Raw genomic sequence first — 21,690 nt, forward strand, 5'->3', positions numbered from 1 at the left:
CCTCCTTTTTCTTAACTTTCCTTTCGAAATTTCACCACATTATCCTATATTGAGAGATTCCATTGGATCAGAGAACACGTTCAATTGACCATACATAAACTTGTCACAGAAATACGTTTGTTTTTGATGCCTACGACACTGTCTTCTTGCACTTTTCTAATATATTTTTCATTTTTGCCTGTCTTTGTTGTCTTTTTCATAGTCATACGACTCATTGAGATAAATATGGGTTGAATGAATGAGGTTGCTCAATGCAGTAAGTTCATAGCAATCAGCCTTAAAGTTTATGATTATATTTCTTTTTAAACCTATTTTAAAATTTTTAGGTTTTGTTTTTATATTTGTCAACCTGAATCTAATTATCATGATCGAAAATATTGAGGTTTTCAGTATAGTTTTATCAGTATAGTTTCATATTTCACAACGGAGCCATACAGCACCAGAAACATAATTTTTTTGTTCCGAACCCCACTTGGGGGGAGGAACTATGTACTCAAATGGGTTTTTGTTCAGTCAATTTTGGCCGATCGATATATTCATCGTAGAAAAGTGTGAGTGGTATTATTAGAAAGCTCGTCCTACGTAGCGTTCGGAATTAAAAAAGGTTTTCTTTAAATTTAGTTTTTTTGGGTTATCGAGTTTTAAAGTTTTTTGTGAGTACGTGATGATTAACGTGATTTGTTAACCTTTAGCTTTTTTTTGTTCAAATTAAGATTTCTCTTAAAAAATTATTAATTCAAAATTGCTTTTTATGTATCAAATGAAACAATTTTTGGGGTTTCTAGCTAACAATAAGTCATAAAACGGCTAGCTTTCGTCTCATAGGGAAATTTACTATAGAAAAATTCGATTTCTATATGAGAGCTATTATTTAAGAAACGATTTCAAATTTTTTTTCTTGATTTTTTTCAAGTCACTTAGTGACTAGTCACTTTGCAAATCAAGGTTCTGTTAATGAAAAACATCATTAACAGTCAAATGATTCGCACTGATCAAATAATTCTATTCCAAGGAATCGCTCATGTTTTTTATGGCTCTGACTAGGAGTTTTCTTAGTTTTTATTAAAATTTTGATTTTCACTTTGGGATTTCAGTAAAATTTTGTAGTCTTATGGCATAGGGTCGTTGACTTAAAATGCAATAGGTCTCATAAAGAGCAATAAATGAACTTATGCAGTATTTTGAGTGGACAGCTATTGGCTGTTAAGACTTTGTTTTTTTTACCATTAACCGTTCTTTAATTTGTTTCTGTTAACTGTAAGTCCGAGAAATACTGACAGGAACGCCTTCCTTTCTAGTTCAATCAAAATTAAGTTGGTTACTGGTTTTACATTCTCACAATTGTCTTTATGACTTCGATGTCACTACTTTCATTATTTTTTTTAACTTTTAGTTATTTTTTCATAATCCTTCTTTTTCTTAACTTTCCTTTCGAAATTTTACCACATTATCCTGTATTGAGAGATTACATTGGATCAGAGAAGACGTTCAATTGACCATACAAAAACTTGTCACAGAAATACGTTTGTTTTTAATGCCTACGATACTGTCTTCTCGCACTTTTCTAATAAATTTTTCATTTTTGCCTGTCTTTGTTGTCTTTTTCATAGTCATACGACTCATTGAGATAAATATGGGTTGAATGAATGAGGTTGCTCAATGCAGTAAGTTCATAGCAATCAGCCTTAAAGTTTATGATTACATTTCTTTTTAAACCTATTTTAAAATTTTTAGGTCTTGTTGTTATAATTGTCAACCTGAATCAATTATCATCATCGAACATATTGAAATTTTCAGTATAGTTTTAACTGATCTAGTTTAAATAACATTTAATATAAAAATCATAATAGATAACAACGAAAGATATTAATGGCTCCATTAGTTTGTGGTTTAGCAAATTGTTTGTAACTTTTCTTCATCTTTAGTCCCTTTCTGTGGCTAAGTCTAACCAAAAACAGGTCCTATTGGCATCACAACGACTTTTTATTAAATTTATTGGGACTTTTTCCGTTAAAAAGCGAACGTTTTTTAAAACGTTTGAAAATATTTGCTTTGAAAAATGTTGGTTGATTTTTGAACTTCGCCTCCTTGTTTCTTCTTTTTGTCGACTTGTTAACCAGTCTCATTCATACAAAGTCCCATCTGCATTGTGGTAACAAAAAAGTAAATTTGTGTAGTTAAGGTTTTATCTGAATGTTTTTTAACATTGTTACTAGTTGCTTTAAAGATTAGGTGTTGAATTTGTGCCGTAAAAATGTTTCTGTTTCTGCTTATTTTGTTGTTCGTTTTACTTTTCCCATTGTTTTTTAATGTCCAATCTCGTGAGCGTTGTTTTGAGGAATGGCATTATGTTATTCATTAAGTAGTTTATGTAACGATTTTTTAAATTCAAAGATCTATTTTTGATTATCTCTTCATTTGGTTGACAGTTAATTCAAAGATGTAGATCAGCTCGGGTCAGAACATCGTGTGAAATTGCATATTAACGAGCCTCCTTGTCGTAACTACAGAACCATAGTTGTTATGGTTTTTCTTCAGTTTTTATCGTTCATATTCTGATGAGATTCTTACCAAAATTTATATCGAACAAGATCTTATCAGGCTGACACGATAGTAAATCTACCATACGTGAACTTTTTTGTCGTGCATAGTCTGACTCATATTTCAGCTCGCATAATACGAATAACCTTTATTCAGTTTTTTCAAAACAAAAATTTCTCCTAAAGGACACTTAACAAGACTATCTCCATTTTATGAAAAATATTCCTTTACAATAATATTGCTATCTTGTAGATTTCAACAAAACAAGTTTAAATGTACATTGTTCTGAACGGTCAAAAACTGAAAAAGGACCTTAAGATAAAACTTGGTTAATCCAGATGCTTGTTCTCGGTTATTTGTTTCAGAGAAGTAATGATCCTGTTTGATAGGAAGGCTGACCCTTAGTTAGCCGTTGCGACCCAAAATTTCTTTACTTTGAGCGACGTGAATGACCTATGTGACATGACGTTTTTTATTCTGTGTAACTATAACCAGGTGGACGTTTTCGAAAAACGCACAATAGTTGGAAATTTATAATATTTTAAAAATCAAGCTTCAATTTTCTTTGAAAAATAAAAACTTCGAGAAAGTCTTTCAAAGATCAACTCAGTTTTTCTAAAATTCGAGGCCGGAACAAAATATAGTTTTTGTGTTATCAAAGCGAAATTAAATTCTAAACATATTGATCTGAAACATATACGAAAACGACACTCGTATATTATGAAACTTAAAATGTAAAATTGGAATAAAATGAAGCAGATGGTTTGAATAAGCAAAAAATTGTTTGAAAAAAACTTGAGCTTCTCTTTTCCCTCAAGAAATGAAAAAATTTAAACTGTCTCATCAACAATCAATTCATTCGGTCGATCAAATTCTTTTTTAAAACGACACATTTCTATCTCTGCAAAAGATATCCAGAGGCTAGTTGGGCTGAACAAAAAAGTAGTGATGGTAAATGTTCCGAAACACAATTATGTTCTGAATATTGAACAAAAACAGTAATGGTATGCCCTTATCTTAGTTTTTGGCCATAAAAAAAACTTCGACTTTTATTTTTTCGCCAAAAATAGCAGTGTCAGTATTGTTAAGTCTTTGCATAACAGTGTATCGGAAAACTTCTGTAAAGTTATATCGACGATATCCAAATTAATGCTTCTGATCGATCGGTCCGTATGTTACATGACCTTTTGGCCGATTAAATTAGTATCTTAGAAAATATAATTTTTGACGATTTTGCCTTTTAATTCCTTTTTGCGTAGTGAAGTAAATGAGGGTTCACCAAATGATAGCTTGTGTATAATACTACTTCAGTCAATGAACTACTTAAGTTTTCACTACTTATTATTTAGTTCAGTTTTTGTTTTCACTTGTCAGACCTTAGGGAACAAAATTTTTTCTGCTAAGTATTTTTGTCTTGTAAAATCTTAAGAGGTATTTTTTAATCTTGTAATATAGACTCAAAGTTTTTTCGTAAAAACTGATAAGATTTCTTGATTACTTATTTTATAATTAATGAGTTCAAAAAGCTGAGAGATTTTGAGTTATCGATAACTTCCACCTAGTTTTATGTTGACTGACGGGAATAGATGAAGGTACGTCTTATGGAGTAATCTCTTAAAAGCTCTCTTAAAATTCCTAGAACAATATTTGAGTTTCAATTTTTATCCTTCTTTTCTTATTTCACGTCTTGACAATGACAGCTGTTTGTCCATTTCCTGCAGTATAGAAACATGTAAAATTGCTGCCTCATATTTATTTTTTGTTCGGTTTTTAGAAAAACTGTTATTCTGTCTTCTCTATTTCACTAGCAGAAAAGGTTATCTGCTCATTTTAAATTTTCCTAGAAAATGAAAATAAGAAAAAAAGCAAAAAAAGAAAAACTTTGTGCTGTTTTTATTGGATTCGTTTTCGATTGCAGTGAGTTCTTTTATCATATCAACTGTCTGACTTTTTAATGAGTTATTTGTTGATCTAAACTTTTTCTAGTCTAAGAAAGTGACTCCCCCACCCCCCCCCCCCCCCCCCCACGGACTTTGCTTTTTTCTTGCTTTTCTATTCCATCTTCAGGGATATTTGAAGGCACATAATTTCACAGGTTCACGTGTAATATTTTGTAGTAACGAATTAACGCTAATACTAAAGTATTCGTGGTTAATACTTGACTTGAGACTTGCAAATCTCTTCTTGCAGAATGAGGTCCCATGTGGTCACTTCTGATCAGGTTGTCTTAGATTGCACACCTTTTCATAATGCGCTCGAAATACAGTGTGGGAAAACCTAGACTATGATCTGAAACTTTTATGATTAGGTGCCATTTTGGTCTGGTACGGTCTGATATTAGATTGTTGGGGCCAGGAATGGCTTAGTGAAGGATGAAAGTTTTTTGAACTCGCTGATCAGGGACAAATTCAAGCGAACGAATGTCTGATCTGAGGAAAATTTGAACGCATAAAAGTTTTCAGATGACCCTAATGATCAAAGAATTCAAAATCTTGCAAGAATCTTGCAAGAAATCTTGCAAGAAATCTTGCAAGATAATGCATAGTTCTTCCAATTATATTGCAAGATTCTTGCAAGAATTGAATTCTTCTTGCAAGATCCCAGAGGTTGGGGTGTTTTGTGTGATTTGACAACAAAATAACTGGAACAAGAATTATTAAAAGCACCACAAAACCGCAACGCCATCCTTTTGGACAGTTTTTTTCTTGCTATGTGCTGACTTAAGGATTGGTTAAATGAACTAATGTATCATTTTGTACAATTAGTTTGTTGTGTTACATTGCGAAATATCAGTAATTAAAAACTCCGGCTGTTTTGTTCTCTTTAACCTTATTAAGAAACATTACTTAGCATAAGATCAAAAACGGAGTATATGTTTGAATTACCAGCAAGTTGAGGTTGATTTTCTCAGATAAAATCTAAACTATAAATCGGATGAAAGAAGAACAAAAAATGAAACTTCAAAACACAGCGAATAATTTTCGAATGAAAAAACTTTAAGGACATTAACACCAATAGCTATCAACTGAAGGCATCATATAGGTTCACTTGAATCTGAATAGGAAGATAATTAGACCTAACATTAATCGAATTTTTTACGACAACAGAAAACATGCTAAATTACCGGCAGGATCAGTAACAAAAAATACCAACTTTTTGTGTCTCTAAAAATTAGTCGTTTTAATTGAAAATGAGAAAAAGATTGAAAATGTTTTTGTCTTTGATTAGGTAAATTGAACTTTGAAAAGACGGATTTGGTTGCCTCGAGTAGCCTCTAGTTAATTGTCGGAAAGTTGTCCTTGAATTCAAAATCTTGCAAGAATCTTGCAAGATTCTTGCAAGATTTCACATTCAAAAGGCGTTTACAAAAAAGTCATATAGGTTCAGTTTTGCTGATCAAGAATACTGATATCATTCATTTCATTTGGTTTTAGTTTCAGCTACCAAATGTACACAAATAAATTTTCCAGAATTCAAAAACTTGCAAGATTCTTGCAAGATTTTGAATCCAGGCTAGTATTTTTTTCATTGAATTAGGTTTTGTAATTGGTTTAATAAACAATAAACTGCTTCAATGATGTTCCCTAAAACATTCGTACTCAGATTTTTTTTGCCTTGATTGATATCTTGTAAGAGTCAAAACGGAGATTTCTTTCATTTATGGAAAACACTGGATTGATATTTAAATAAAATTTCAAAAAAGGCATAAAGGAGCTATCGGTCTCAATGATGATAATTGCTCCAACAATTGAGTGATATCCCCGCATTTGAGATTCTGGTTGTCTGAAAAAACGCTTATTTTTTTCTTAACAATTTCAATTCCAAAGTTTTCTACATTTAAGGATTCTGTATATCAAAGATCTGTTTTTCAAGGGTGTAAGATTTCGAAAAAAATTCAATAAAGATTTCTCTCTTTTTCTCACAAAAAAGTAATTTCCATAGCTTTTTAATTCTTCAGCGCAACAAAATTTGTTCAACGTTTGCGATTTACATTAGAAGATATCATATCATAGCTGCTCCATATTTTTTCCAAAAACTATTACTCTTTTCGGAAAAAATGAAAGACTAAGAGAAGATCTTATGGTATAGTAGATTATCTGACCGGAGACAACTGACTTGTCTGCTTAACATTATCTAAAATTGAGAGCAGAAAATGAGCATTGAAACTATTTGAGCATTTTGTACGAATGATTTTTTATACATCTCAGTGAAGTTTTAGAAATGTTTTATGTAACTGGGAAGTATTTCCTATAGAAAAGTTGATGTTTCCTGGGCCATTTTCAGCTGTAAAAAATAAAAACAATGGCTATTTTTTCGATAGCGATGGAAATAGTAGAACAAGCTCAGTTCTTTAATAAGTCATCAGTTCTTGCAATCTATTTCAATCTTTTTCTGTATCATTCTCCCAAATTTTTGATAATTACACAGTTTTCGCAAATGAAACTATTGTAGTTATTAGTGAAAACTAACTTGTTTAGTTGTCAATCAACAGACGCGTGGTTTCTAAGCAAATAGTTTTTTTTTGAAATTAAGCATTATTGGTCCGACAAAACGTAAAACTTGAGTTATAGCTACCCCATTCTTTTAACTCATCACTCGCGCGCAAACACCCTTGTTTTAGGATCAAATTTTTTTTACTTAGCAGCGCAACAGTAATTTGAAAAAAAATATTGACTTTTTTTCACATAAGGCAATAATCTGTCAAATTTGGTCACAAACAATGATCATTTTCACTATATCGCGTTTTTACTTCAGATTCAGCTGTTTCTTTAATTTCGACCTCTCAAAAATCTTTTTTAACCGGTTTTTGAGAAAAATTTTTGAAAAAAATTATATCAATTTTTAGCGACAATTTTTTATCGTTTTCGGGAGTAATTCAAGTTTGAAATATTTTAATTTAAAGCAGCAATTAATGAACACAAAAACAAAATACTGACAGAAGACTTTAGAAATATTTTTTTCTGGCTAGGGTACGTGCGGGACTCTTATTAAGCCATCTAAGCTGTACGAGATGCAGTTTAAAATTTAGAAATCAATTTTGCCGAGTTGTGATACATTGCTTGAAACACACATTTTGTAAGTTTTAGAGTTTGGCACTGTTTATAAGAAAATCATGCACTGCATAGAGCTTGTAATTGGTTGTTTTTATTCTATTGTTTTGATTGTAATGTCAGTTGATTCGGTGTAAACGCTGACCGAGAGTACCAGTGTTGGGGAACTGCGAAACGAGACAAAAATGCGATCTAACATAGTTTTATATATATGACCGAGAGTACCAGTGTTGGGGAACACGAACTAATGCATAAAAAATTGAAGAGGTTATGGGTATTTTTCCTGCGCTACATATATGATGCCCTACATATATGAGGCCCTACATACCTTATTAAAACATAATTTATATGCTCTCAAAGGCCGATTCTCCCGTTTTCTTGCAAATGATACAACGCTGCAACGTCATTGCGACAAAAATGACGTTTTCGAGCTCGCTTTCGAAATCGAATACAACATTTAGAGTTTTCTGATTTATTTTGATAACTTCATTCATTTTTTGAAATGTTAGATCGCATTTTTGTCTCGTTTCGTAGTTTTATATGTCTCAAACATATGAAAATTTTTTTGCTGCTAAGTCATGCTCTGTTCTCTAAAAAACTTTGAAAATTAGGGGCAACTATAAATTCTTTAAGATTCTAAAACAAATAAATGCTGCTTTTGTTCTCTTTTTGTTTCCCTATCAGAGCAAAAAACGTGAGATTCTTTGGTTATTTTGTGTATTGCTGAAACAATTTTACGAGGTTCATAAACTTCTAATCAGTCTGTTGATAACCATCTTGGTTATTTAATGTTGTTATGGTTACTTAATGTTTTAATGCCTGTTGGGAAACTTTAATCAGGCGACAATTGGTTTATCCAATTTCTTATCAATTTTTTTAGGAACCATTTTATCGATGAATGCTAATTTATCTTCTCAGTCCTCTGAAATTAAGAAGTTTTTTACAATTCAAAGAATTTGAATTGTATTGGTGCGCTGTATTTTTTTCAAGATCTGTTTACGTTTTTTTTCGGCTTTTTCACGTCAGTGAGAAATCAAATTAGAGTGGTGATTTTTGTCACACTGAAATAGTAAAAAATTTAGTCCTTTTAAAAAAAAAATTATCTGTTGTTTTATCACTTAGAGTCATCAGTGACAGGTTTGATTGGTTGCTTATGAGACACAAATGAAACTAATTATTGGGTCAAGATAATAGCTAGTGCTTTTCATGACTTTGACACTACTTCTTCACAAAAATTTTTGAGTGAATTTTGGTGTTCTGCAATTATTTATTTTTTTTATGTATTATCATTTAATCTCATTGGGGCCGTCTTAACTGGTCTCATTATCGACAGGTCTCATTGGTTGCTAAAAATGCTTCAATTAAAGCAAGTCATATCAGTTCATAGCTATTGATTTTTGTGACTTATACACTTCTTCGTTTTTTTTAAAAAAAAATCTTACTGATTTTTTAAATTTTATAATTGTGTTTGTTGTACTTATTGCTGTCTTATCACAATCTCATTGATGACAGGTCTAGCTGTGGTCATTGAGGAATCAAATATTGGATGTACAGGTATCCGTCAGTAGTGGTTGCGTGGTGTGACTTTTATACTAAATGTTTTCGAAAAGTTTCAGCTAGTTTTATTGTATTGGAACATAGTTGGCACTTTGGGTACATAGCAGTTGTTTTTTGATGTTGATCCTGTCTTTTCAAAAAACAAAAGTTGATTTTTTAGTCTTGCTTGTTTTTGATGTTCTGGTTTTGTTTTAAGGTTAGTTTCATTACTAACAGCTGTCATTTGCCTTTAACGGCTGTCGTGAAAAACGGTGACGCATATGTTTACTCGAACAAAACGTACGCTTTGAAGCGTAATGAAGATGACTAAAAATATAGCCGACGTTACAAGAAGTGCAGAGTTTAATTGCAGTAATTGCTTAATTTAGTAAGCAAGTTAAAGTTACATGTAATATAAAACTAAAAATTTTCAATCAATTATGAACAAGCTATTGCAAAATGAAATTTCATTACTTAATAACAAAAATACAAAGCTATGATATAAATAATTATTTTCTAACTTTCTCGCGCCATGTTTATACCTCAGGGACTCATAAGACTTCATATAAAACTATCACAACGAAAAATGAGATTAATTTACTCACGTAAATACTAATTTTTGCGACCCACTTTAGGGGGGAGGAACTATATACTCAAATGCGTTTTTTTTGTCCATTCAGTTTTGGCCCATCGATATATTCATCGACGAGAGCTGAGACCGGTATCGTTAGAAAGCTCGTTCAGCGTGAAATTCGGAATTAAAAAGATTTTTTGATTTTTGTTTTTTTTTGCAGGGAGTTAATGAGGTTGAAAGTTTTGTGATTAATAGACTGATTTCCGTTGTTTTTATTCACATTTTCCGGAATTTTTACTCATATTTGAGTCAGTTTTTTTTGCTTAAGTATGTTATAAAGTTTTCTTAAAAAGTTTTGTTAGTCTGTTTTAAAAAACAGAAGATTTTTGATTAAATATTTAATCTAATAATTAGGAGCAAAATATCGCTACATATTTCAATAAATCAGCCATTTTTTCTCAAAAATCGCAAGAAATAAGCTTCGTTAGTCAACATTGGTTTTAACACCTGAAAGTTGCAGACAAATTTTGCTTCAACATAAGAGATGGCTAGTTTGCTTCTTTGTACTCTTTGAAAACTTCTGGGTTTAAAACTTTGCCGGTTTTTAATTTACATAAATCGATAATTATGCAAACAGCGTCTTTCTTTCCTCGATATGTGGACTATTTTGTCATATTACACTAGAATTGCAACTTGGCACCATTGCATGTTCCCAATGAACGAACAGTATTAGCAAGGCTAGTTTTGGTCTGATCGTGGAAATCTACAATCTAAAAACAATTCGGATTGTAATCAGTGGCTTTTTTTTCCGAATAAACAATCTGCTTTTGAATGCTCGTCGCAAAACAGAAGATTTCTCATCGACGCTAACTGTTAACAGGTCCAGTTGGCTCAATAAACAATTGTCAGTTAATGTATTTGTAGTTTCAGTGAAAAATTTATTGTTGTTCTGACTTTTAAAACCAGTCGTTTTCAAAATAGATAATGGATTATAGAGATTTGCATCAGTTTTTTCCATATTTTGTTCATTTGTAGCTTAGTTTCAGCAAAGACAGAGTACATATTCTACTTCATTAAGTTGATAATAATTAAATCTCTCTTGGTTCTTTACGCTATAAGTAAATGTTTTCTGGCTTTGATGCTACTAGTTTCACAGCAATTTTTTGTTTTTTGTCATTTGCTCCTTTTTCATAATGTTTTGTTTGTTTTGGTCACATTAACAGTTTTTTGATGGTCACATATTAATTTATTGGTGTACAAAATTTAGGAAAATCAGTTTTTAAGGAGTAGGTTATTGTTTTGACGGCATCAACACAGTTTTCTAGAAGAAGTTAATGAAAGTTTTATCCAAATTTGTCTTTAATTGCCTTCCTTCTTGTAGTCATTTCTGAAACTTTTGAACAATAGGAAGTCTTAAAAGTCAATTATGGAGGAACACAGAAGCTTATGAACTGATTTTAGTTGTTAGCTGATGGTTTTCATGACTTTAAATATAATTTGTTCAATAATTGTAAAAAGAATTTTTTTATTTTTTCATCTTCTGTTCTTTTTGCTTTATTTGTCATCTAGTCTCATTAATCACAGGTCATATATCAGGTTTCTGGCATTAAAAAAGGCGAAATTGAACATATTGAATGGTTTAAGTTAATTTTTTATGTCGTTAACGGCTTCGACGCTACTTTTTGAACTTTTTTCTTTTTTCAAAATTTTTGTCTGTATTTAACTTTTTTTGTGAACAACAGACACATACTGATCAAAAAATCCTCATTGGCCCTTGTAGAGGAATAAGCAAACCTTATTTTTTGGCAATTTTTATCTATTGGTTTTCAAAACCTTTTAATCATCTCTTTTTGAAAAAAAATTAAACCTTGCTTCCTTTAACTTTCTCTTCTCTTCCTGTTACCTAGTTTACTTAAAGAGTGGTCACATATCACTTATGGGCGTTTTGGCGTTCAAAAAAAGTTGCAACTATACACCTCTTATCCTTAGGGAAAAATTCATGTTTATAACCGCCTTGACACCGTTTTTGAGTTCTTAATTTTTTCCTTTTTCTGTTGTGTTTCTTGTAATTTCTGTTATTTGAAAAAAAACTTAATAATGACAAGACCTATTGTTTTATCTTATGGACTTCTAAATGATTGTATTAAACCGTTTTTTTTTTGGTTTCTGTTCGGATCTAATGGGTTTAATTACTTCGAGACCAATTGTTTTAAAAAAAAACATGAGCGTAGTTATTAAATTAACTAGCTTTGTTGGTTTTGTTATACTTGTTACCCAATCTCATCAAAGACTAGTCCAATTTTTTTCTAGTGATGAACAATTAGCTAGTTATTTTGTGTAGTTTAGGTTTTATCTGACGCTATTTGGACTTTTAGACTTTGTTATAAAATTTTTCTACAAACAGACATCGAGTTTTGGATGTTATTAATGTTTGTTGTCGTTGTTTCTTTCTTTTTGTTTGTCTTGTCCAGTATTTTCACTAATTGAAAATATCTTCGGCCCTCTAAAGCAGCATTTCTTCAAGCCCACTGAATTTTTTGAGTTGGACGCAAGTTTTTATTCCTACACCAGTTTTTTTCGAAAAGTAATTGAATTTTTGAAAAATATCTATCCCTTCCTCATTTGGTAGACAATTAAACTGAAACGTAGGATGAGCGGGGTCGGAAAATTATGATTGAACACACAATCATTGGTTCGAGTCTCCTTGTTTAGTGTTAACTGAAAATTTGGGGTCAATAAAAGCAGTTTTCTGTTTTCGGCTCTTTTCGGATCAGCTCAGGTTCCGGCGTCTTTTAGTGTCGTTTTCTTTTTCACTAAACCGTAATGAAACAAACTTTTTGTTTTTGTGCCAAATCTTTTTGCAGTAGGAAGAAAATAATTGAAAAGACTAGTCCGTAACTATCGTGGCAATGAATTAGAATGAAATATTGAATCAAATTGTTTGAGGAAAAGTATAATGTTGTAAACAAGGGTTCAAACTTTCAAAGTACGCTTGCTTCAATTTTCACTCAAATTGCTACCCATTATCATACATACGAGATCGCGAGGCCCTATGACGTGGGCAGAAAAACGAGAGCTACTCGAAGTAATCACGGATACTTTATGGAACATTTGGAAATTGACAACTCGAGCAAGACCGAAGCACTTTTCCCAACGGACGAGTTTTTCTGGGTCACGTCGGTCCGAGAACCCGTTTCGTATTTGTACTCGTATATTAAATTCAACGGATGGCAAAGATATTTTGCTCATGAAAATTTCAGCAAGACTTTGGTTGATTACAACGAGGGTAAATTACCACGAATGAAGGGTGCGTTTGTAAGTTCATTGTGTGATGCTATCTTCAGGCCAGCCTGTCGAGATAAAGACGACAATAACATCAGGGAGTGTAATCAGGGAAGTAGAAAATAACTTACATTACTGTCCGTTGCTATTTAGTTATAATAAATTTACTTTAATTTATGACCGAATTCTATTTTAAAAACCCAATACATGGGCGAGAGCGTAAAAAACGGATTTCGCTCACGCTTTTTGCCGCCTTTGAGTATTTATTACCATTTAAGGGAAATGAGAATTTTTCTCGTATGTGATGAGTAAGGACGGTCCGAGCGATACATGAATTACGGCAAAACATTTCAAAGCAATATTTTTTAAGTTTTTTATTAAAATTTGGCTGACTGGTGTAGGATTGTAAAATTGCAATCGTTATTTTTTCATTATTTCAGTTTTTCTTTTGATTTTTAAGTTATAAATGATTTTTTTTCATCGGATATTAAAGGTTTAACAATAACAGCCAGAGAAGGGCTAAGAACAAGCGAGGTGTAAGAGGAAACGTTTCCGGATAAAAACAACTCAGTTTGGTTTTTGAAAATAGACAAAAATTTTAAGGTGGGCTCCTGGAGCTCTTGCAATCATTTTCGCTAATGCCCCTCAAATATTAAAAAAGACATTATCAAATTTTAACTCAGTAACTCAGATTGTAATTTGGTTTCATATTTTTCAAAAGCGTTCCCATTCTTAGAACTTCCTCATTTTACTCAAATTAAAATGATAAAATTAAATAAATTTATATAAAATCAAATAAATTAAAATTCTAAAATTAAATAAAACTGAATAAAAAAAATAAAATTATTCAAATTGCTTTAGTGATGCGGCTAAGAAATGCTTCAATGATCACGCCATTATTTGCTCCAAAAAAAGCAAACCAAAAAAATTCTGCAATAATCAGTACATAATAAGCATAATTGATCAAGTCGAAGAACTGTCACAATGATCAGGCTATAAATTATTTAAACGATCAACCGCAAATGACCAATCATCAAATGAAAATTTTCTGCCCACTTTGTTGCAAAAATAGCATCAAGTGAGGATTCCTCGATTTAGATTAAACTATTGACTAATCTGTTATAAGATAAATTTAGCAAAAATTTCCTGCAAGAATTATCAATACATACATTACCGAGCAATCACACATTACCGAGACTCTCTGTTTATTCAGTTTTTTGATATTCTTGGATCTTTTAATAAATTGTGTTTGGAATTTTTCGAATTAATTGTAATCCATTTAGTGTCAAAGACCGTTGCCACTGTATTAGGTCTTGGTTCATGGAATCTGTCATAGATACTTAATTAACCGTGATCCTATTGCCGCTTTAACATATGATCTGAAACTTAGTGTACGTCCCTCTTCTTCTTTGCGTGCCATATCATTTGACATCGGCGACCAATTCTCTCTCTCTCTCTCAGCCTCTTGAAAACTTCAGTGGTTTTGGCACAATTTGTCGCGGTTTTCATCTGATCCATGAACATCAATCTTTGTTGAGGCTTCTTGCCTATAATCTTACCAGTCATCGCTTGATATTCAATCTTTTGTTTTCTCATCACGTGTCAAAAAAAAAATGAATTGCTAAAAATCGCTTGACAATAATTTTCAATAGGCATCGCTGCCCTCCTGCTCAAAGAGTAGGTCATACTCTTCTTTTAATACAAAGTGATAGTCTTGTTTGTTACTTATTCAATCGAGAACAGAAGAAAACAAAGTTATAAAAAATTTATTCAGAGACAAAGTTATTTAAAAAAGTATTCAGACAGAAAATCAAAACAATGTTCAACCAAGCAATTCGTAGTCATAAAAAAGTTATTCAGAAACAGAAAACAAAACAAAAAAGTAACACTGAATTCCGATCTATTTCAAGGAGTATACAGCCCTATGTTAGTCCGGCAGTGTAAATATTTTCAAATTACGCGTAACAGTAACATAATTACTTATTACTTTATTAATTATTTAATCGAGAACAGAAAATTTGACTTCAAAAATCTGGAAATTGTGTGAACATATCTTTAAAAAAAGACAGTGCCCCAATACAATTCAAATTTTTTGAATCGCAAAAATTCTTTGAATTGTCAAAAACAAAACAATGTTCAGAACAAGGTCCTGTTTCACTATATTCAGAAACAAAACTTTTAAAAGTTGTTCAGAAAAAAAACAGAAATAATGTCAAAAACAACGTCAAAGACAATCATAAAATATCTGTAACGATCATGGACACTTGTTTTGATAATTACGTTTCACTTATCAGTTTAATTTTGCAATTAATCCTCTAAATATAACGTCCTGTTTCACACTTCCTCTAGCGGTGGATAAAATATAAAAAAAAATCTACTACCCTTTATGATTCAGATGGTCTTGAATAAATACAAGCTTGTTATTCCGGTTGATCGTTTCGACGAAGCAATGGTTGTCTTGCATAAACTCACATGTCTACCTTTATCCGATTTCGCATATATCAAACAAAAAGTAAACGAACATCCCTTTGAACTGACACCCGAAGATTTGAATAGTCTTTTGCAGCGACAAGATTGCAATAAATGGCTTTATGAAACAGCGTCGCAGACTTTCGACAACCAGTTCCGAGAAATCGGTCAAAAATATTGCACAACTGAAAATTGCACGGACGAGATAGCTCAACTGCGCGAGGAGAACAAAAAATTAGCCCAAAATTGCGGCGTGATTGATGTCAAAACAAGTGGCAAAATGAACACATTTTTATTCAACGCCACCAAATTGAGACAAGACTACAATCTAGCGTTGAGATGTATATCATTCTCGTTTGATGTTCCAGGCTCAGTTTTCGATGAATACAACCGGATTTTGCGTTCGGCCCAAAACCTAAATTTTTCCAAAAATTATGTCGCACGATTGTTGGCTGAATCATGGATGAACAGAGCTTATAGAGTTTTGGTTAATTAACGATTGCACCTCAGAAATTACCTGTTGCTTAAACAATTTTAAACTATATTTCACTTTATGAGAATTAATTTGTCGACCGAACTCACAGTTATTTTTGGATACTTATTGTTGTTTTTGTACAAATTTTTTCTGACCTGGTGATTGATAAACTTAAAATCTTGCAAAATCTTGCTAGAAACCCTACAAAGAAATGTATTATTCTTCTATTTTGCTTGCAATTTAATCCATCTTGAAAGATTCTTGCAAGATTTTGAATTAATCTTGCAAGATTCTGAATCCACATTTTTTTTCATTGCCTGGCTCCAGGAGGCGACTGGTCGAGCTGAAATATCAAGGATGAAATCATAATACTAATACTAACCCCTTTTCCTGAAACCTGGTTTTAGTATTTCTGGACAACGAAAATCTCCTGATGAAATCAGGCAGGTAGTCAGCCAAAGCAATTGGAGTCCATTGTCTACTATAGAAATAATAATGGTGCAAGTATAATACAAAGTGACCTACAAAGAGGAAGACAAAGACTCTAATTAAACAATTTTTGAGTTTTTCATGATTTAAAGAGTGACTGAGAAATGAGTCATAAAGATAATTAAAAAGTTTTCGCTGATGGAGTGGGTGTGATTGACTTAGTATTTTAGGAAGGAAACGAAGAGAAGTATTTTAGGAAGGAAACGAAGGAAACGAAGAGAACTTGAACTTTTTCATCTGGATTGCCAAGAGTTAACAATTTTGGTCTTCAGCATTTTCAGGCACTGTTGGTAACGCTTTTCCAAATTCTCTGCTATGAACAAAAACATTTCTTCGGGCCAGACATTTCATGACTGTTTGTGGCCCCTCTTGATGCGGGAAAACGTAACAATTTTCCAAACTTTTATTGAACACACCACCTTCTTCTCAAAGTTCAAATCTATTAACAACATCAATCAACATAATTAGCTAAAATTTAGCACACTAGAGCCTAACTTGAACATTTTGTTCAGTAATTTCCGAAGATTTCAATTTTTCCATGGATTTGAATTCTTCTTGGAAATCTATTCGCTTGTTTTCGAAGATTATTTTTTGATGAGTGGATTAAATTTTCTAGCACAATTGATCTGAACACACTCAACCGTTGAGATCCAAAAAAAGTTCAGATTCCCTTCATTATTGTCCAAACCGGTTCAAGAACTTTTGATATTGACCTACTTGCCTCCAATTAATTTTTTGAGCTACCCGAGAGAGATTTCAGAAAAATGGTCAAAGACGAATCAGATATTTGCATCAAACTTTTGTGTGAAAATTTGTTGAATGAAGCTACGAATCGAAAAGTGTCTTTTTGACCGTTTTTTTTAAAGTAAACAAGTCTCAAGGGAAATGGAAAAGCTTTGTCCAAAACATTGGAGCTCATTAGAGCATTAGAATTTTGGTGATTTATTCACGTGAGGCCCATATGATGAATGCAGAGGACTTTGTTCAGACAATCCAAGAGATTGTTCATTCCAAAGACCCAAATAGGGACAAAAGTTTTGATAATTGTTTGTATCAGCAAAAACAACTCTGCTATAGCTCTTAAAGGGGTTTGATCTAGATATTGATGAGAACAAAAGAAGAAACAGTAGCGCGACGCAACAAGTGAGCCAGGCAAAATAAAAGCGGATTTGATTGCTGGCGATGAAAATAAAATAGAGCTTGCGCTGACCAATGAAAGTATTCAGCAACTGATTTAGTAATGTTGGATTTGATTAAAAAAAGATGAAAACAAGAGCTGCAATTATCTGAATTCAAGAGCTGCCTCAGATTTCCGCGGCTCAAAGTAATAAAAAAATTAGTTAATAATTAACTGTTTAATTTGTAAATAATAACATGAATGATCATCATTTTACAGAAATTATTAATAAATATTTGTTTATGAGTCCATCCAAACAGACTGTAGTCATTTCGGAGTTCAGAAAATTGCCAGTAGCTTGTTCTTTGTCTTTTTCTTCGCTGACTTTGTAGAAGACCAGAGATGCAACAATTTGAAGATTGGTCTTAGTGATTTGGACAAGAGATATTTCGACACACGGCCAAATGCCAAAAGATGATGTTTTACATCACGGATTTATCCTGAAATATCATCACTAGACACTGCATGTCTGGACCGGGTTCCATTTAGGTCATTAACTAATTTTTTTATTACTTTGAGCCGTGGAAATCTGAGGCAGCGTGAGCATTTTGTGGTAAGTGATAGTTTTGTTTCCAGATACATTTTCAATTTTTTCTCTCATCACAAGGCGATTGTAAGATTATAGGCGAAACTAACCGCATAGAGACACATTTTGTTGTCTTTGCAGAGTCTAGGTATTTTTGTCTAAGTATCGTTATCTATAGCTGCAATTGTTCTTTTGGAGGCCGCTCGTTGCTCATTATACATGACAATCTTGACCACAACCTTTTCGTTTATTTTCTCGTTGCTACTCGCCTAAAGTCCACCTGGAAATGAAAAAAGAAACATATTTTGAATGCAGAGGCAGAGGGAGTTGGGGACTATGAGATGCCGGTGCGCATAGACAGAATCCCGCATATTTGAGGTGCCAACCACGTTCGAGTAAATTTTAATGGGTTAGTCACGTTTTCTCCTTGTTAGGCGAAACTAACCGCATAGAGACACATTTTGTTGTCTTTGCAGAGTCTAGGTATTTTTGTCTAAGTATCGTTATCTATAGCTGCAATTGTTCTTTTGGAGGCCGCTCGTTGCTCATTATACATGACAATCTTTTCGTTTATTTTCTCGTTGCTACTCGCCTAAAGTCCACCTGGAAATGAAAAAAGAAACATATTTTGAATGCAGAGGCAGAGGGAGTTGGGGACTATGAGATGCCGGTGCGCATAGACAGAATCCCGCATATTTGAGGTGCCAACCACGTTCGAGTAAATTTTAATGGGTTAGTCACGTTTTCTCTTTGTGACATTGAAAAAATACTGCAATTGCTCATCAAACGAATCAATGTTAAAAAAGAATTGTATAACTGTTTATGAATTTTCTTTTTTTTGCAAAATTGAGGGCACCCGTTTGATGATGTACGCCTCCAAGAAGTTAAAACACTCACGTGCACATTTTAAAATGCCGAAAGTCTGCAGTGCCAGAAGCTAAAAGTCCAGAAGTTGCTACTTAGCCAGAAATTGACTTCCGTTGATTTTCGTCATTTTAAAACGTACGCGTTTCGTGTTTTAAGCATGGTTACGTGACTCTGCAGAAGTCACTTCGAAAGTCTGACTTAATATCTCGAACTGTTTCGCGGTTCTCGATAAACGTCAGAAGTTCTCAGTGACTTCAAGCAGAGTCACTTAACAATTACTTAAAAAACATTCGGGATCTATTCTGTTTTGCCCTCCCCCCTCCAGTGTTATTATGACCCCCAGTTACAATTTATATGTTGTTATATAGCACGTTACTATGTAAGAAAATAGCACGTGCGCCTGGGGATCATAGAAGATTTATGCTCACTAAGCTTGGGGGGAGGGGAACAGAATACATCCCAACATTCACGATGCATCTTTTCTATGAAGGCAACAAAACCAGTCGCTACGGACTTATCCTCATACGCGAATTGTTTGTCAAATACTTCAAAATCGGATCTTTTCCGTTTCTGCCCCCCCCCCCCCCAGCTTAGTGGGCGCATATTATTTGCACCCCCCCCCCCCCCAAGACGCACGTGCCATATTTTTACACAATGATTTACTATGTAATGGTTCTACTTCACTTCACCCCCATTCATTTAACCCCCTATCATTTAACCCCGATTTATTCACCCCTGTATCATTTAACCCCTCTATCATTTCACCCCTCTATCATTTCATCCCGCCATTTAGCAGTCGACATTAAAGGCATGTTTTGTCATAAATTAAGTGGATAAATTAATCCCACGTTCGGTTGTGATAGTTTCATATCAAGTCCCACGGGCCGCTGAGGCATGGCCATGGCCCGCGAGGCATGGGCAAATGATTATATTGCTAACTTAATAATCCTTATTTTATAGAAAGATTAAAATCAGGGTGAAATGATAGTGGGGTTAAAAGATAGAGGGGTTAAATGATACAGGGGTGAATAAATCGGGGTTAAATGATGGGGTTAAATGAATAGGGGTGAAAAAACGGGACACCATGTAATGGCACGTGCTCTCTAACTGGGGGCGCATAACGTACTGGGGGGCGCATAACGTATCCTCAAAATCATATAGCAACGAGCAGAGCCATCTATATGCCATTTTTCAACAGTTCTGTAATCTCAGCCCAAAGCTCTACTCAGTTTTCGCCACTCTTAAACATATCAATATAAAGCTTGTTGACGAGTAATTGTCCTAATATTGAATTTTTAAAGTTAGATGGCAGGTAGAAAACTCAAGAAATTGAAACCACAGTGGTCATGAGTTAAACCAACGTTAATATTCATGACCCTGGTTATTTTCGTAGGGGCCACCGCAATTAGAGAATCAAATATTGATTCAGGTGATAGTGGAAATGACATAAAAGAAGAGGGCCGAGAGTATCCTGTTTATTTTTTTTATGAAGCGATAGAATTAGTCTTTTATTTATCGTAACAAAATGCTAATTTTAATTAAAATTGAGTCTATTGTACCTATTTAAATACGCCAAAACAGGGTTATACATCAACAAATAAGAATAATAGTTACACATCTACAATCTATAAAAAAGTATTTAACAGCAGTTTTGCCATTTTATATAAAAGTAACGCAATATTGTTAATTTTTAGTCATTTTTTTTTATTTATTTCAGATTCTGTTGTTAATTTTTGGATCAAGTACGTATTTATGATAGCTCGGAAGCGATAGTGAGGGCATTATTTATCTCATTTTGGCATTCTACAATCCAGGATTAAACTAGGTTCGCCATTTTTCTTGCTTTGTTCACATTTCTGCAATTTCTTGATTTTATTGAGTCATTACAATTCGGTAGGGATTTCCATCACGCCGAAACATTAAATGACAATGGTAGTTCTGAAACGCAATTTTTCTAACGCTTTTTGAAATGAAACAGTATTATTATGTTTGGACAAAAAAACATAGCCAAAATGCCTCAGATTTCCACGGCTCAAAGTAATAAAAAAATTAGTTAATGACCTAAATGGAACCCGGTCCAGACATGCAGTGTCTAGTGATGATATTTCAGGATAAATCCGTGATGTAAAACATCATCTTTTGGCATTTGGCCGTGTGTCGAAATATAGTGGAAATGACATAAAAGAAGAGGGCCGAGAGTATCCTGTTTATTTTTTTATGAAGCGATAGAATTAGTCTTTTATTTATCGTAACAGAATGCTAATTTTAATTAAAATTGAGTCTATTGTACCTATTTAAATACGCCAAAACAGGGTTATACATCAACAAATAAGAATAATAGTTACACATCTACAATCTATAAAAAAGTATTTAACAGCAGTTCTTGCCATTTTATATAAAAGTAACGCAATATTGTTAATTTTTAGTCATTTTTTTTTTATTTATTTCAGATTCTGTTGTTAATTTTTGGATCAAGTACGTATTTATGATAGCTCGGAAGCGATAGTGAGGGCATTATTTATCTCATTTTGGCATTCTACAATCCAGGATTAAACTAGGTTCGCCATTTTTCTTGCTTTGTTCACATTTCTGCAATTTCTTGATTTTATTGAGTCATTACAATTCGGTAGGGATTTCCATCACGCCGAAACATTAAATGACAATGGTAGTTCTGAAACGCAATTTTTCTAACGCCTTTTGAAA

At 33.0% G+C, this 21,690-nt stretch overlaps 1 protein-coding gene across 1 annotated transcript in view; it reads right to left on the reverse strand.

Moving 5' to 3' along the window:
- Nucleotides 1-16,238: 16,238 nt before the first annotated feature.
- The window catches only part of LOC142335022 (uncharacterized), a 60,304-nt gene continuing 54,852 nt past the window's right edge, over nt 16,239-21,690 (reverse strand). Inside the window, exon 10 of the mRNA XM_075383350.1 lies at nt 16,239-16,271. Coding sequence (XP_075239465.1) covers nt 16,239-16,271 — 33 coding nt within the window. The remainder of the gene's footprint in view (nt 16,272-21,690) is intronic.

The sequence above is a fragment of the Convolutriloba macropyga genome, chromosome 2 (assembly GCF_964194025.1).
Source record: "Convolutriloba macropyga chromosome 2, txConMacr16.3, whole genome shotgun sequence".
NCBI classification, from domain to species: domain Eukaryota; kingdom Metazoa; phylum Xenacoelomorpha; order Acoela; family Convolutidae; genus Convolutriloba; species Convolutriloba macropyga.